Source organism: Chaetodon trifascialis, chromosome 12, assembly GCF_039877785.1.
Source record: "Chaetodon trifascialis isolate fChaTrf1 chromosome 12, fChaTrf1.hap1, whole genome shotgun sequence".
Lineage (NCBI taxonomy): Eukaryota > Metazoa > Chordata > Actinopteri > Chaetodontiformes > Chaetodontidae > Chaetodon > Chaetodon trifascialis.
The window spans coordinates 11,994,960-12,010,463 of NC_092067.1; the positions used below are offsets into that span (position 1 = coordinate 11,994,960).

General features: G+C 41.1%; 1 protein-coding gene across 1 annotated transcript in view; it reads left to right on the top strand.

Annotated features, from left to right (window-relative positions):
- The window catches only part of LOC139340194 (NALCN channel auxiliary factor 1), a 79,463-nt gene extending 64,188 nt beyond the window's left edge, over positions 1-15,275 (top strand). The window contains exons 2-3 of the mRNA XM_070975898.1: positions 7,201-7,372; positions 9,878-15,275. Coding sequence (XP_070831999.1) covers positions 7,201-7,372; positions 9,878-10,179 — 474 coding nt within the window. The 3' untranslated portion in view covers positions 10,180-15,275. The remainder of the gene's footprint in view (positions 1-7,200; positions 7,373-9,877) is intronic.
- Positions 15,276-15,504: the final 229 nt, after the last annotated feature.

Here is a 15,504-nt window from a genome sequence, read left to right on the forward strand (position 1 = left end):
GGTATAGAAAATGGATGGATGGATGTTCTGGACCAAAATGGACCAACAGACCAACTTTACCACACCTGAAAGTTTAGTACTAAATAATTAGTGAATGTGCAGTGTTTCCCGATGTCCAAGCTGAGAGGGAGGAACGTCACACTAAACACTGAGACTTGATCCCGTTTGTAACGTCATACTGTACAATCATCACCTCAATAGAATTACAGTGAGAGGCACTTTGTTCAAAGACTGCATCATTTTTCTCACACAGTTCATGTTTACTAATGTGTGTGTGTGTGTGTGTGTGTGTGTGTGTGTGTGTGTGTGTGTGTGTGTGTGTGTGTGTGTGTGTGTGTGTGCCGGACAGAGGCACACCATGACAGGAGGACCTGAAACAGAGTTTCTCACAGGGTCAGGGGGCAGCGCAGAGCACCACCTGCCACACTCTCGTAGGCTGTGGACCCTTCCTGCATGGAGGAAATTCATTCTTTCATTATTAATTCACACACTGCCGTGACCGTATCTTTCATTCATTCATTTTTTATGTAACCCTGCACCACTGCTATTTTGCAATTCAGCACTCATAATGCTTGCTGTATTTTTTCCTTTTTTCACTAAGAATCAGGCTACAGTGAAACATGGCCTGTCAAACGTCTCAGCACAAGTCTGGTGGAGCTTCCTGTATAGTCGGACATTTTTCTGTTTTTCCACATATCCCCCTCTGCCTCGCTATTTGTTTGGCTATATTCTCAAATTAATAACCCCAGTATAATACTGTATGTCCTTGCCGTGTGGTAATTACATTAGCATGGCTTTTGTTTGCCAAATGAGCATCTCATATTAAAAGATGCAATTTGGTATTTTGCTGTCTGTGATTGCATGTGTGTGTCTGTGTGTGTTTGCTGTCTGTGCACATGTTTTTGTTGTGTATCTGCCACAAACAGCAGGTGGGTCTTTACTGGGAAATCGGGCCTGTATGTGTCAACACAGTTATTCAAATTTAACTTGAATGTATTTGAATAGGTACCTCTCAGGGAGTTGCATGAGTGCTTTCTGCGTCACTTCACTTTTAATCAGCGTATTGTGTTTCAGCTTCAGTCTGCCGGCAGCCTCGCTCGTCCTTTTGTCTTTCTATTACAATCTTATCGGCTCCTCTAACCATCTTGACTAAACCTGCCTGTTTATTTCATGTCTGTCTTGTTGAGATCATTAGCTACATTACATTTTCTCTATATAACTGCTGTTGACACTGCTTGTGTGTCTGCCAGGTGCTGGCGCCCCAGGCTAGTCATCACACACGCATGCATTTTTTAACTGTACACACAAGGAGATACACATATGAGTACCTCACAGCCAATTAAATGTTGTCTGCTTAAATTAGCAGAGTAGTTCTGCAGTGGTATTGATAGCATTATGCATGCATTTTCCTTGCACAGACCAATGGTTTATTTTTTCTTTGTATTTGAGTTCACGCTTGATTACATTCATTGACTTACCGACGTGTTTAGCCATGCGCACTCATTTGTTTGCGTATGTGGATGTAGTTTTTCAGATTATAGCTGGTGTAACCTTTGCTATTAGACCCTTCAGTCACATCTTGCAGTGGAAATCCCGTGGGGCACTGGTGCTGCTGTAGGAAATGACAGTTTACATGCCGGCTCCAACTAAAGAACACCCTCTATTTCAGCCCTGAGTGTTACTGCTTGAATGGACTGCTCATTTCATTCAACACAGCGGAGAGCATGCAGAATGATAATCTGTGCTTCTGTGGACAGGATATAGTAAATTACATTTTATGCAGTACACATTATACAGTGCATAAGGAAGGGCATTCAAAAACGAATCTTGAGATGCATCTTAATTGGAGTATTTTAAGAGTGTGTTAAAATCACCACATAACACATGAATCCAAAAGCATTCTTTGGTTTAATTGTTTGTAGTTCCTCGACATACTCAGAGGGAATATGGTGAAGTGTGTCCATTCTTGAAAGATTGCCTTAGCTTGGCTCTTTGTCTGTCAAGTGCTTTTTGCAGCATTTTGGTCTGGACGATAATCAGTTTAGATCACTGCATAAGTCACTCAACCAACAGAATTTGTGTATATTTTCCGATGAAAATCAGTAAAAAAAAAAAACCCAAAAAGCAGAGTTGATGAGGCTTAACTTGTATTCACTCAGTTTTCATCATTACCTTCTGTTGTTTTACTCCAATGCCCCATTCTGACCGAACTCAAAATTATGCTAATACCAGGCTATTGTGCTGTACACTTGCCCTGGTTCATTATTTAAGCTGAGGATCATTTAAATAAACAGAGCAGAAAAGAGGATAAAAGAAAAGAGGATAGTCTAAATGCAATGAAGCAGTGAATGCCTGTGCTAGTTATAGTTGACGAAACAGCTCATGAGCCTCTGTGGCGTGTTTCTGTGTGTCTGTGCCTCTCTGTAGCACTGCTACATTGTACTGCATGTTGAAGAGGAGTGAGTTGCAGTGATCTAGTGTGTTGCTACCACCTCCCTCAGCCTCCATCAGTTCAGCCACAACCGCAAGTCCAGATAAAACATTAAAGACGAGGCACTGACAAGGCAGGGCCATCCGGGGCCACTTAAAACCAATACCACAGGGCAGAGTAAGGCCCTCCATCAATTACAACCTTATTAGCCTAATCATTATGAAATAATCCAATCCAGGAGACAGCTGAGTCTCAACTCTGCAGATCACAAGCAGGAAAGCAAACCGGTTGAGAGCAGAGAGGGAGTTAGGTGAAACAAAATCTTGTGGCATTATATCATGCAAATTATAAAAATCATATGCATTGTAGAGTTGATGATTGGATTGTTGCACCAGTGAGATTGTTTCAATTGTCTTATTTCACCTTCAGCTTTGACCACTGCAGCGTTTTAAGTCTTCCAGCCACAAGCAATGAACAATAAGAGAGTTTTGCACTGAAAACAAGCATCAGCTGAGTGATTGCTCAGAGCAGGCAGACAGTTTTTCTGATAAACCAGGAGCTCCAGTTTTACCTGCAGTATCTCTTTTCATACAGGCAGCGGTCTCGATGCAGTCCTGGAGTCATACTACTCAGACAAACACAGAACTTCACTGAAGTTGCTGTTGTCATTTTTAACTTCAGCAGATGTATTTTCTCCTAAATTCACATTACCTATATCCCATCTGCATCCATCCATATCTAGTCTTCTTTCCATTGACTTCCATTGAAATGATAGCATTTATGCAGCATTGTGCAAAAACATCACAGCTGAAATGAAGCATTGGCTGTGGAAATGTTTGTGACTTGGAGAAATGTCCAAATAAGTTTATACATTTGCTTTTTTTTCATCTCTGTGAGGATCTGTGATTACATCTGTTCATCTCCACGCATTACATTTACATTACATACATTTATAGTAATGTCTTCCTTTAATTTCTTATTTCTTCTTGTCAACATCTCCGGATAGATGTGTCACATTTAGGGCCTCTGAGCAACTCCACTGGCATAATCCCTCCCTGTCCCGATGGACTTTTAATGTGAATCATTTGCAGGAATTGTTGCGTTTTACTGGCAGTAGCTTAGCACTGATAGAAAAAATGGCAAAGTAGAAGCACTTGTAAGTAATTAGCAAGTAAGAAAGTAATCCTGTTAAAAAGAAAAACTCAAGCTATGTATTGTTTCAGACTTATTTGAAAATACATTTTGTGGGTTTGTCATGTGTGCTCCTATGTGAGGATTTACGGTAGAAGCGTCACTTGCAACTCAAACTATGTGCAACTTGTATCGCAGCCGCACCCGCAGCAGGAAAGATGACACAGTGACAGGAGTAAAGACAGCAATGGAAGATGTTCGAAGGAAGTGAAAGGTGACAGAAATTGAAGAATAAAAATTTGAAAGCCAGCTGGCTGACCTCTAACTCAGTGAGTCGGTGATTGAGGAGAAGGCAGTATTTTACTCTCTCCCCTAGGGGATTGAGAGAACACAGCGGATTGGAAAAAAGTTATATAAAGCAGAAAAAGAGTCCATCCTACCACTGTCTCTGTCATGACACTTGTCTCCCTATCTCTCCCACTTTGTCTCTTTCTGCCTTTCTGAGATTTGACAGCAGGATGATGAACTACCAGTCGCGGGTCTACAGTACATTGATAATTGAGGGAGTGGAGAGCTTGCATGCAGCAGCAGCAGTGGGCTTCACTAACTGGGACATGGGAGTGCAAAAGGACATGACTGTGTGGCAGACGGCCAAAGAGAGCCGTGGTTTCTCGCCACATCTGGTGCAGTTCAAACAGATGTTGTGCTAGCTGGCGGCCTCATACGCTTGCCTTTATGTGTTCTAGTCACATGGTCGAGGTGTCACCGAGATCTACCTGTGTTCTTTAGCATAACTAAACACTGAGGTGAATCCTGATGTAAGGTGATGTGAAACGGATGGCCGCTGTGTGTCTGAGACCTTTTCTTCTCGGCTCAAGTCAAAGCTAAGGGGCCGCTTCAGGCAGTGTTTCAAGATAATCTCCTCAGTTGTGATGTTATTGATTATTCAGTTTTTGATTTTTTGATTCCTGTCCAAGCCTTAATGCAAATGACCAGACAGACCTTGACTTCAATGTTGTTTTCTGAGATTCTGCTGAGTAGGGGAAATGTCTGATAAACACCAAAGCGCTCGACATTACCTGAGGCTCACTGCCAACGTCATGTATAATGCATGTGTGCGTAATGTGATACGTTGCTGAATTTCTCTCAGTTTGTCTTTATCTCCACATGCTGACAGCTGCAGTGAGCAGTTGTCCAAACACCGGCACCAGGAGGACATGAAACGGAAAATGTGTTGCACAAACCAAATGCTTAAGATGACCATGTGCTCATTCACTCAAATACATGGACACTCACATTCACACACACCCAGACGCACAGCATGTTAATGATTTAGAAATATTAATCTAATGTATACAAGATGTGACCACATTTTAATTTGTGACATTCACACAGTGATGGATTAGTAAGAAGGGCAGCGTGTGTGTGTGTGTGTGTGTGTGTGTGTGTGTGTGTGTGTGTGTGTGTGTGTGTGTGTGTGTGTGTGTGTGTGTGTGTGTGTGGAAACCATCCTTATCTTTGGACTGGAAATCTAATTATTAATGCACCGCAATTTACTGTACAGCAGCTGTGAACGTGTGCAGGATGTCTGTATGTGCACGTGTTCAGTCGTGCATATAGTATATTCCTCTCTGTCCACAAAATGCACGATAGACGATTCAACCCAACATTTACTGTGTTATTTTGAATCAGTATTTATCTAATGGTAATAAGACATTTCAGATACTACAAACTGACATCTCAGTGTGGCCATCAGAAGCACAAAGGATGTTTGTGTAGCAGACAAGACAGTATGCATGAGGGGGCTTTAAGTATGCACTATACAGCGATGGAAAGGGAGCATTTTCACAACTCCACTGTGCAAAAATATTTAAATAATAAGTCCATCAATAGTGTTTGATGAAGTCAATATGCTGTCGTCATTAGCTCTGTTTGCCCTTTTAAATTGTTATTCATTTTGTACCCTCAGTACTTTTTCTCGCCCTCTCCGCTGCTTTCCATTACTTACATCTTGGCTGGTTTACAATCTACTAATAGTTCAGTTCAGAGAGTGTGTTTGTACATATACTGTCAATCATGCGTTTTTTTCTTGGTTCTCTGTCATCTTACAATTTTGATCAGCATATTTGCATCTTATATCAAAGTCATTACATCTGTGCGGTTGTGTGTTTTTCTTCTTTGATGCGTTTGGGAATTTTAATCTATGTGTGTGTTTCAAAAATATATCAACATACACACTCCATCTCTTCTTTTTCACACACACGTGTAACACAGTACCAACACATATATATCTATGGAGGAGTGATATGATCTATGGTTTGGTGCACTGTTTTTAGGCGCGCTGATTAGCTCACAGCAGGTGCTAGCTTGCCTCGCAGTCCCTGGAGTGTTTCACAGGAAATACCAGCTAATTGCTACAGGTGATAATACCACACAATGGGGCGACCACCTTAATGCATGAGAAAGGAACAATAAGGTGCTAAGTGAATCATTTGTCCCCACTTGTGGAGTTGAGAAAATGGGTGACAAGGAACGACCAAATTGCCACGCACAGACATGTAATACTATAGGCTGCTTTGACCATATATGGTAACCACCAGAGTTTGCATTATTAAATGTTTGTGAGGTGATGATAATATGAAATAGAAGCTTGTTTCCTGCTTTGTTTACAAACATTACTGATGTACACACATAGCATTGCCGTAACTTCCAGTGCTGCAGACTCTGGATTTATTTGACAGTGATAACAGGTGCTAATCCTTTGTTATGATTTTTGTTGGTCGGTGTGCTAATATACTGTATTTACATTAGGATTATGGTAAAGATTGTGACTTTAAATGCTTGTAAAACAAGATGCAGGTCCTGTGTTGCATTACATTTTAGTGAGTCCGTATGTTGTCCACAATTTGAGGATCGCTACATAGAAAAACAGAAGTTATCCTCCAGGAAATGTGAAATGCAGCCACAGTACACAGACTACATTTACATGCAAAAAACAATACAAAAAGACAACAGTTTTCCTCTGGTGATGGTCTTGTTGGACCAAGCAAAAACAGCCTCCCTCTTTCATTCACTCAACCACCTTGAAAAGGTTTACTTTGCAATATTTGCACATATGCAAAAATGTCTTACATGATGTTTAAATGTAGGTGTGTTTCTCCTTCCTACCAGAAGTGTAGGCTTCTCTTTTGTGCATGCATCTTAGCGTTGGCTAGGCAACGCACAGAGCTGACCATAAACAGGCAAGATGCTGTGTGCACGAACTGTCGTAAAAACCTGTTCCAAATGTGGAATATTGTTGTATTTGGGAGTAATAGTGTAATATAAGTGTACATGTAAACATAGTCATTAATACTCAGCGGCTCTGAAGAGGTTTGCTGATGCTGCATTGACTGTATTGACTGACAAACTGACGACTTCCCAGCAACAGTCACATTCATTAAACATATTAGGATGACCAGGATACCTCAGCCCTATGTGAATCAATAGCTGTAGAGGTCATGGATGATGCGCATACATGTGAGAGTGTGCATGACTGTATTTTCCAATGAAACCCTCTTTAACTCATCAATATCTTCTCTCTGCACCCCCTCCACCTGTCTCTCTCCCCTGCTCTCACCTCTGTGTCTCCCACCTAGATGGTTTATAAGCCCTGGCTGTGTTCTCAGTACTTCCAGACCACCCAGATGCACTGCAGTAAGCGAATCCCCTGTGGTCAGTACTGTTTGGAGGTGCAGCAGCGGTGCCCCTTCGTCCTGCCCGACAATGATGATCTCATTCATGGAGGCAGCCCCAGTTTTATATGCACAGGTACAAAAACAAATCACCTCACTGTTTTTGCATTCTTCTGTTTGTTCTTAACTCCTGTGTTTGTTTTCTTATTTTAAAGATTAGCATTGGTACAGTACGAGCAGCTGCCTGGTGCAACTCTTGCTTTAATGTAGCTTTTTGTACGGAGTAGTTTGTTGATTCTTTCTGGCATAAAAGAGTGTCACTTCCCCAAATCCTGGGATTCAAAGCTAACAAGCCTCGCTAACCTCAACTGTAGTTTGTGCTCTTGGCTCCAGTAACTTAATGTACAATGAGCCAACACATAGTGAGCACATGGGTAGTGTAGCATCTTGTTCAGTGACACTTCAGTAGGACAAACCACCTCTGCTGGACACACAGTGAACACTTGTGATACTTACAGGATGTTCTGTGTAATCACCGGACTAACAGGGTGAGACACCATAACAAGAAATTGTTGCCAATTATTCACAGCACCAAGAATCAGCTGCACTGTGGAGCACTGTGATGATAAGTCTGTGTACTCTGTCTGTACTGAACAGCATATAGCTGACTCTGCGGGTCAGTGTTAGTGACTGCAGTGCTTACTTCCTGCCCAGGACACACACACACATACACATACATACACAAATCTTTTCCTAAATAAATGGTTAACCTTGTTGGTACGATATTATTGTCTCTACACACTGAAGGCGAGTCCCCTACTAGCAGATTTCCCCACAACGAGATTAATGCAGACACTTCCAACACATGTCGATGCTGCCCTCTGGTGGTCACGTTGAGCATCAGCTTATTTTCTTGTACAGTATGACAAGAAATTCAGAGCAGTTTTTGTCTTTCGTATTCATTATTAAGAGATAAGAGCAGCAATGTACTACATTTGTTTGTATCATCAAATCTTATGGAAAGATCAAAACCAACAATAAGTTAGTTCCAGGGTCTTTATGGCTCTCAGTCTAAAATAAATCTTAAAAAATGGGTCACAGAGATATAAAATCTTTTTTAAAAGCAGCAGGGCACTGTAGTGTTTGGCAGATGTTGCCTAATTGGTTTTGGTCTTTTCATTGCCTTTGCTGACAAAAAGAAAAATAGAGAATATCACCAATTTCTTTTTTTTTTTTTTTTTTGGCACTTTTAAGCAGTAGAAAAGTCTTACTATGTGGCAACAAATTGTTAATAGACAGTCTGCTTTGTAGAAAGAAGCTGATGTACTGAGCAAGATGAATCAAATGAGGTTATTCCAGCCATTGCAGCTCTTCATCTTGCGTCTTTCACTTTTGCTTGTATGTACATGTGTATTTTGTCAATAAGTCTGTAAACACGGTCGCTCTGAATGCAGATTTGTCAGAAACTTGCAGTAATTACACGGTTCCTCTTGTCGCAGTTAAGCTGTTGACAGTCAAACTGTGCTGAGTGGGCACACACTTCAAATTTCACTCCTCATATTAGCATGCACACAGGCCGTGACAAACCCCCTTTCCTTATAATGTAAGTGGAAACAGTGTCAGACAGCTGTTTGTGATTTCAGCCCTTGTGGCGATACAGTATCGGCTACTCTGACACATAATGCTTTTGTTGCTATATATCTGTTTCCATATATCAGAAGGCCTGGTTGCTAAGAGAAGGCTAATTCCAGTCATTCAGCTGAATTGCTGAGCAGGACAGAAAGAGACATTAGAGGTGCATCATATTAAAAAAAAAATAAAAATCACACTTTCTTTATAACCTGGTTGTGAGATGTCTCAGAGCACTGCAGCGTAAGACACTGCACATGAAATCGATAAAGCGCAAACACATAAAGAGAACATCTCCATTTCACATACTTCACATTTAGAAAACAGCACTGGACTCACTAACAATCATTTACGTGACTGAATCAACAGTTATTCATTTGGTCTCTAAAACGGCAGTAACCATTGTATTTTTTTGCATTTCTGCTTTAAAAATGGATTAACCGAAGTGTCAATACTTTCCGTCAACTGACTGTGGAATAAATTAAACACAGCACTCATCAAGAAACAGTGCAAGTCAGACAAAAGAACACAGAACTGAAGAAAAACACAAAAGAAGTTTTCATGGGACACATGCTGGAAAATAAACCATTCTTATGGCATGTTATGATATTATTGGACATTTGCCATATATCCAGCGTCAACCCTTCTCTAATTACGAGCGTACCTGAAAACTTCTTTTGTGTTGTTAACTCAGTTTGGATTTGTTCCTATGCGCACAGGTTGTCAAATCAATGACTATGTTCCTTCATTTTCTTGAATGTTTTTTTTTTTTTTCGTCTTGCGTCTTGTGTTTTCTCACATTGCAGTGCACTGTGCTCTCTTGGCTGCTTTCCAACATCAATTTCAACTAGAGAGTTCAGAGGAATTCATTCTCACTGAAGTCCAGTGTTGTTACTGGATGCGGGATTTAGTGTGGGATTTATAAAAAAGATAGTCCATGTAGCATCCTTAAGACAACATGTGAGCTGTGAGCTAACTGTTTATATCTCCACCACCACCCCCACACCCGCAGGGCTGCTGGAGGACTATCCGTCAGGTGTGGACCCAGATGCAGAGTGCTGTGATGTGCGGTGGGACTTGAAAGTGGACAACCGTTCCCGGGGGACCTTGAAAAGAACTCACCCGCCATGCCAGCACCGTACCTCCCTCAGCTCCTCGGCAGCCTGCAGACTGTGTAACAGCCGGCTCAAACTCTGCCTGCTGGTCCTCGTCCTCCTACACACTGTTGCCAGCCTCACTGCATCCCACAATGCAACAGGACTGGGCCTCCCCGCCATCACGCCTCTGGAGGAGAGCCCTGCCAACGAGGAGTGATAGAGCTGCCAGGAGGAGGTGAGGTTGTTGGGGTGGGGGATTCCCTCGCCATGGCAACCAATGTGGAAAAGTACAGCCACAGTTGAGCGAACGGCCGGAGCTGTGTGCATGTGGACATTCCGCAATGCGTTCTGGGAAACGGAAAATGCGGGACGCTTTGAGACGAAAGACACACAAATCAATCAAAACAAATAAATAAGTAAACAAACAGACACACTAAGGGACTCAAGCAGTCCCTTAGATAGAAAGGGGACAATGCCACAGCCTTTGTTGAGTGGGAAGGTCAGCTTCCTCATGGCTGAGTTTCTCTCACTACGCTTTTTTACACTGTGTTCCAATTATTGGTTTCTGTTGCACTGGCTGACTATGGAGTAACACAATCATATTCTCTTTCTAATGTTCATCCTTTGTGTTCGTTACTGGGTCTCTCATACAGGAAGAAAATGTGTACTCTAAATAAGACAGATAATGTGTAAAAAAAAAAAAAGTAATTAGCTGCAAGTTTGTGAGCGTGTGATGGTTGATGTCTCTAGATTTACTGTATGTGTGTGAGCATGCATGGGTGTATGTTTGCTTGTATGCATGTCTTTACACGTGTGTGTGTGTGTGTGTGTGTGTGTGTGTGTGTGTGTGTGTGTGTGTGTGTGTGTGTGTGTGGGAGGATAAGTGTGCTGTTGATATGTACCCTAAAAGTCTACCTAACAGGCTGGTGCAGCAATGATCTTTTTATTAAGCCCCCTAACCCCCAGATGTCACTTAGCTTTGCCATGCTGGTTTGTTGGCCCGTTAAAACGTAACTGGGTTTTGAATGAGGTTCTGATGTCCATGAAAAGCACTGTTTAACACAGGTTTATGTTTTTCCCTCACTTTGTTTTGTGAGATAATATTCATCTTTTAACACAGAACATTTGTGTAATTTGCATCAGTAAGAAGTTAACATCTAGCTAAACAAACAGAATGCAGTCCTGCAACGTCACCATTGAAAATCTGAATCAAAATAATTTTGCATCATTACAAGTTGACAATAAATCTTAAAAGTTTATGATAAAAATAGTTTGCCATCTGGATTCTGTGACATTTTAAAGTTAAATGATCACAGTTCAAAGCTGCTAAGCTAAAACATCAGCGCATTTGCACTACACTCTGCTGTGTTTTGATTTCAAAAAAAGTCAAGGCAGAAGCATGTGATGGGATGCTAAAGAAGATGTAGGAAGCTTTTAGTAAGCCTATTGACATGAGCAAAATTAGGAGGGTGTTGATACATTTTTGGATTGTTACCTTTACAGCCAGGAGTGACTGTAGTTGCAAAAGGCGGGATAACAGCAATGGATCTCCTGTAGCGCAGCTTTTAAAGAGTTAGCCACTTGTTAGCAGCTTTGTTAATTAGCGCACTGGATGCTAAAAAAAAAGCACATACAATAATTTTATCTCACAGAACAAAACATGAAACTGTGTTGAGCTTGTCTTAACCAAAGATGTAATTTCAGGCATTTTAACAAAACCCCATTCAGATTTTGGTTACTTTTCAGCAACATTGCCCAGCAAAGTTAACTGACATCAGGATTTTAGCCCTGGATGTGATATTCACTTTTGCTCCAGATGAAGACGCTTTTCTTATTTTCAATTTCAAAGGTACTATCCAGTCAAAATAATAACTGCAACATGAAAGCGATGGTCACTGAAGGTTTCCTCTGTTTTCTCTGCCTCAAGAGCCTCGACTCTTTTCCTTCTCCCTGTTGTCACATTTGATTAATAGTCAAATATGACTGGTGTTTCAAGTATAAATAATTTTCTTCTATCACCACTACTTGAAAACAAAAACTCAATTTACTGTTTGCCCTTGAACCAACACTGACGTCTATATGAGTGGTGTCATTTTAACCTCAGGCCTTTTAATTCACAGGAAACATGATGACTGGATGTTACCCTTAAGGACTTTTATGATGATTGGTGAACTGTAGTTCACCTGCAGTTATGATGAAGCTAAAATATCACCATCTCGCAAGGAAGGTAACATGCTACCTGCAGGAGCGTGATGGAAGATCCCCTGCCCACTAATAGGTACTTTACATTGGCCATAAAATAGGTACAGAACGACATTCTACATATCACAGACACAGACACAGTCTGTTCAGAATGGTCACTTTGTTTCTGTCGAAAACAAGATGTGTAATCTATTTCCATGACCTGCATGCGGAGGCCCTCTGCAATGTTATGACAGCCTCTTTGGTTGATTTTTGTCCTCAGCCCCAATCCACACCCCATCTGATCCCAAATCAGCTCCTGTAGCATGCCCACTGTCTTGTACTTTTCTCCTTAAAACATTAAATTAATGTCTCATTAAGTAAAGGGCTTATTAAGATATACAGTACAAACATTATCATCAACACAGTCAGACACACTTGCACATCCAAATTGTTAGTGGACAAAATGTAAAAAAAACGTGGCTCATTACCTGTTTCTTTTTAAACTCGGACACCTGCAGTACAGAGGTGTTCCGCTGGCTGTTACCGGAGAGCAGGAGCAGAAACAAATCCAGAGAGAGGAGCACCTCATTGTTTGTGTAAGCACTAATGGCATAACCTGATAATCGTCTAAGTCAGCTGACACTTGTGTTTATTTTACAAATGTTGACCAGCGTGTGGACAGAAAGGAATGGTGTGACCTCAAGGGCTGACTTCTTCTTTTAGTTTCTAGATTTTCTTTGGTCTCTTCGATGAACAAAGCTGTGAGATCAGGTATTTCGAAGATAAACAGATGTTACTGAATGCATTTCTTTCCACTCTCAAGTATGTTGGTTACTTAAATGAGATGTCCAATCCAATATCTGATGTCAAGAATTTTATTATACAGCTTATATGAGGATTTAAAATTCATCATTATTCACTCCATGCCTACATAAACAGTCTGTTGACTTCTTTTGACACTTTTGCTGTTTAAACCCTGCCCCACTCTAGACCTCACCATCCTTGCTTGCATGAAACACATAACTGCTCATTGTCATTCAGCACAGCACACCCATGCTCATCTTGGATGACTGCATCCAGTGATAGAAAACTGCTGCTATTCTATTGGCCACCAGGAGATGGAGATATTTTTATTCTTTTATATTGCTACTGCTGCTGAAGACCTACCACACATGGACTGTCATATACACAGGAGTCAGGGAGGATGAGCACTGGAAGAAGTTGATGGGCCTGTGGGTAAAAGTGTGCTCTTATGCGTGTGTGTGTGTTTGTGTATGACTGTATGCAGGGATGTGTGTTTGTGTCTGTTGCTAATTGCTGTGTGTTCTCTGGAGAGCTCATTAGTGTTGCCACGACCTTGGGGCCTGCAGGACAGGTGTGGCCAGCCACCACTGTCTTTAGCCCCTGCAGGGACCTGCTACATTAGTGGTCTCATTATTCACTGCAGCCCTAAAGCTGCATGGACTGTAGTGTGAAACCATTGTACTGTACAATGTGTAATAACTGTGTCAGTGCCCCAAGACTCAAAACACACTAGGGTAGGGGTAGATCTATGTTTTCGCTGCACCTGTCTTAACAGAATATTCCCCCAACCCTTGTCTGAAATGAGATGGAAGATGTCAGAGGTAGTGCACAGGAGTGGACAATGATCTGAAACTGGTGCCAAAGCAAACCATGTATTGAGCAAATGAACCCAATTAGAATCTGATATGACATGCTGCTTTTCATGATCAAACATAACGGGGCAACAGCAGGAAAAACAGGGTCTGTCAGTGTCGTAGAAATGTGCCATGCTAGCAATATATGGATTGCACCTCATAAGCCTCACACAACCCGTCACCATAAACGCATGTACGGGATCTTTTGAAGACATACATGTGATTTCATTCTGCCTATCATGTCAGCGGTCATGCTGTGATGCAACAGCTATCACAAACCAACTCCTGGACATGTGTTCATACAAAAGACCTGCATTCGAAAGTCACGCAGAGGCCACGTCCATGCAGAAATGCATCCTCACTGTGACTGCATGGGCGCGAATGCTGTGCATATGTGTTGTCCTTCATGCCCCCTCAGACATGCTTGCACCAAGGATGGACATTTTTGTGTGCAAGGGTTCTCCCAAACAATACGAGAATTAGATTTGACTGATGTAAATCTCTGATTTGACTTTTGTTGGTAATGCAGGCATGCACGCAACAGTTACTCTGCTGTGATAATTTTCTTTTTTGTGTTTTGGTTTGTCCGTTTTTTACTGCATTATACTGAGAAGAAATTGTGTAGGGTCCTATAGATTCAGTCTAGATCCCGACAATGGTCTGTAGCAGTCGTAGGGTATGGTCTGTCACATTCCATAACATACCAACCTACAAAAACTAATTTTGTGTTTTACCCTTGCACATATAGACTATGTATGCCTCTTGCCCCTAACCCCCTGTGCACCCACCACCAAATGGTATGTACACAAATATTGCCCTCTTTCACTCCCTCTCAGCCTCTCTCTGTTTTCATAATAGTTCCGTTCTCTATCCTGTGGATCTATGCAGAAGCCCATTCCTTTTTTGGTTGTAAATACGTTCCCTAGTATGCTGAACAATGTATGTCTTTGCGTCCAGGTTTCCTTGTGTATTTTGAGTTGATGTCATGCTGTTACTTCCTTCTTCTTCTTCTTCTTCTTCTTCAAATTCTTTTTTTACTTTAAGCGTCTGAAATCATTGATGTTAAAAGAGAATGTGGTGAGGTTTAACCAATAGACTTGTCCTCAGCTTCACAACCTTATTGTGAAAGGTTGTGGTTCTGTGTGTGTGAAAGCGAAAGATTTACAATTATAGAAATGGAAAAGGTTCAAAGTCATATAGAAGTATCATTGCGATTATGATTATTATGATTACTATTATACTACCAGTATATTGTAATATTATAGATGCTTTAGTTCAAGTAACTTCTTTAATTTTTTTACAAACAACTTTGATGAAATGATTTATAAAACAGTCTCACGAGTCATGATCTTTTCGAAAAGTATGAAAACTACTGCTACAATGATTAAAATTGTGTTCTGATGAAAATAAATACAGACATATAATCTGTTCCTCTGCTGTGTTTTTGTATGCGGTGACACCTGAAATGCAAAAACAAACGTCTGTGTTTCAACATCCAACAACTGCTAATGATCCCAAATGATGCTGATGAGCAGCAATGACGTCATGTTCAACAAAGGTAACGTATGTTAAAATCATCCAGCGTTCAGTATTTAACTTGATGTGACAATAGTTGGGATGTTTCACTGTTGAATCACATTGTTAGAAAAGTTAGGATTTATTTAAGATTCCGTTCACTTTTTGCATTAAACTTTTTTGCT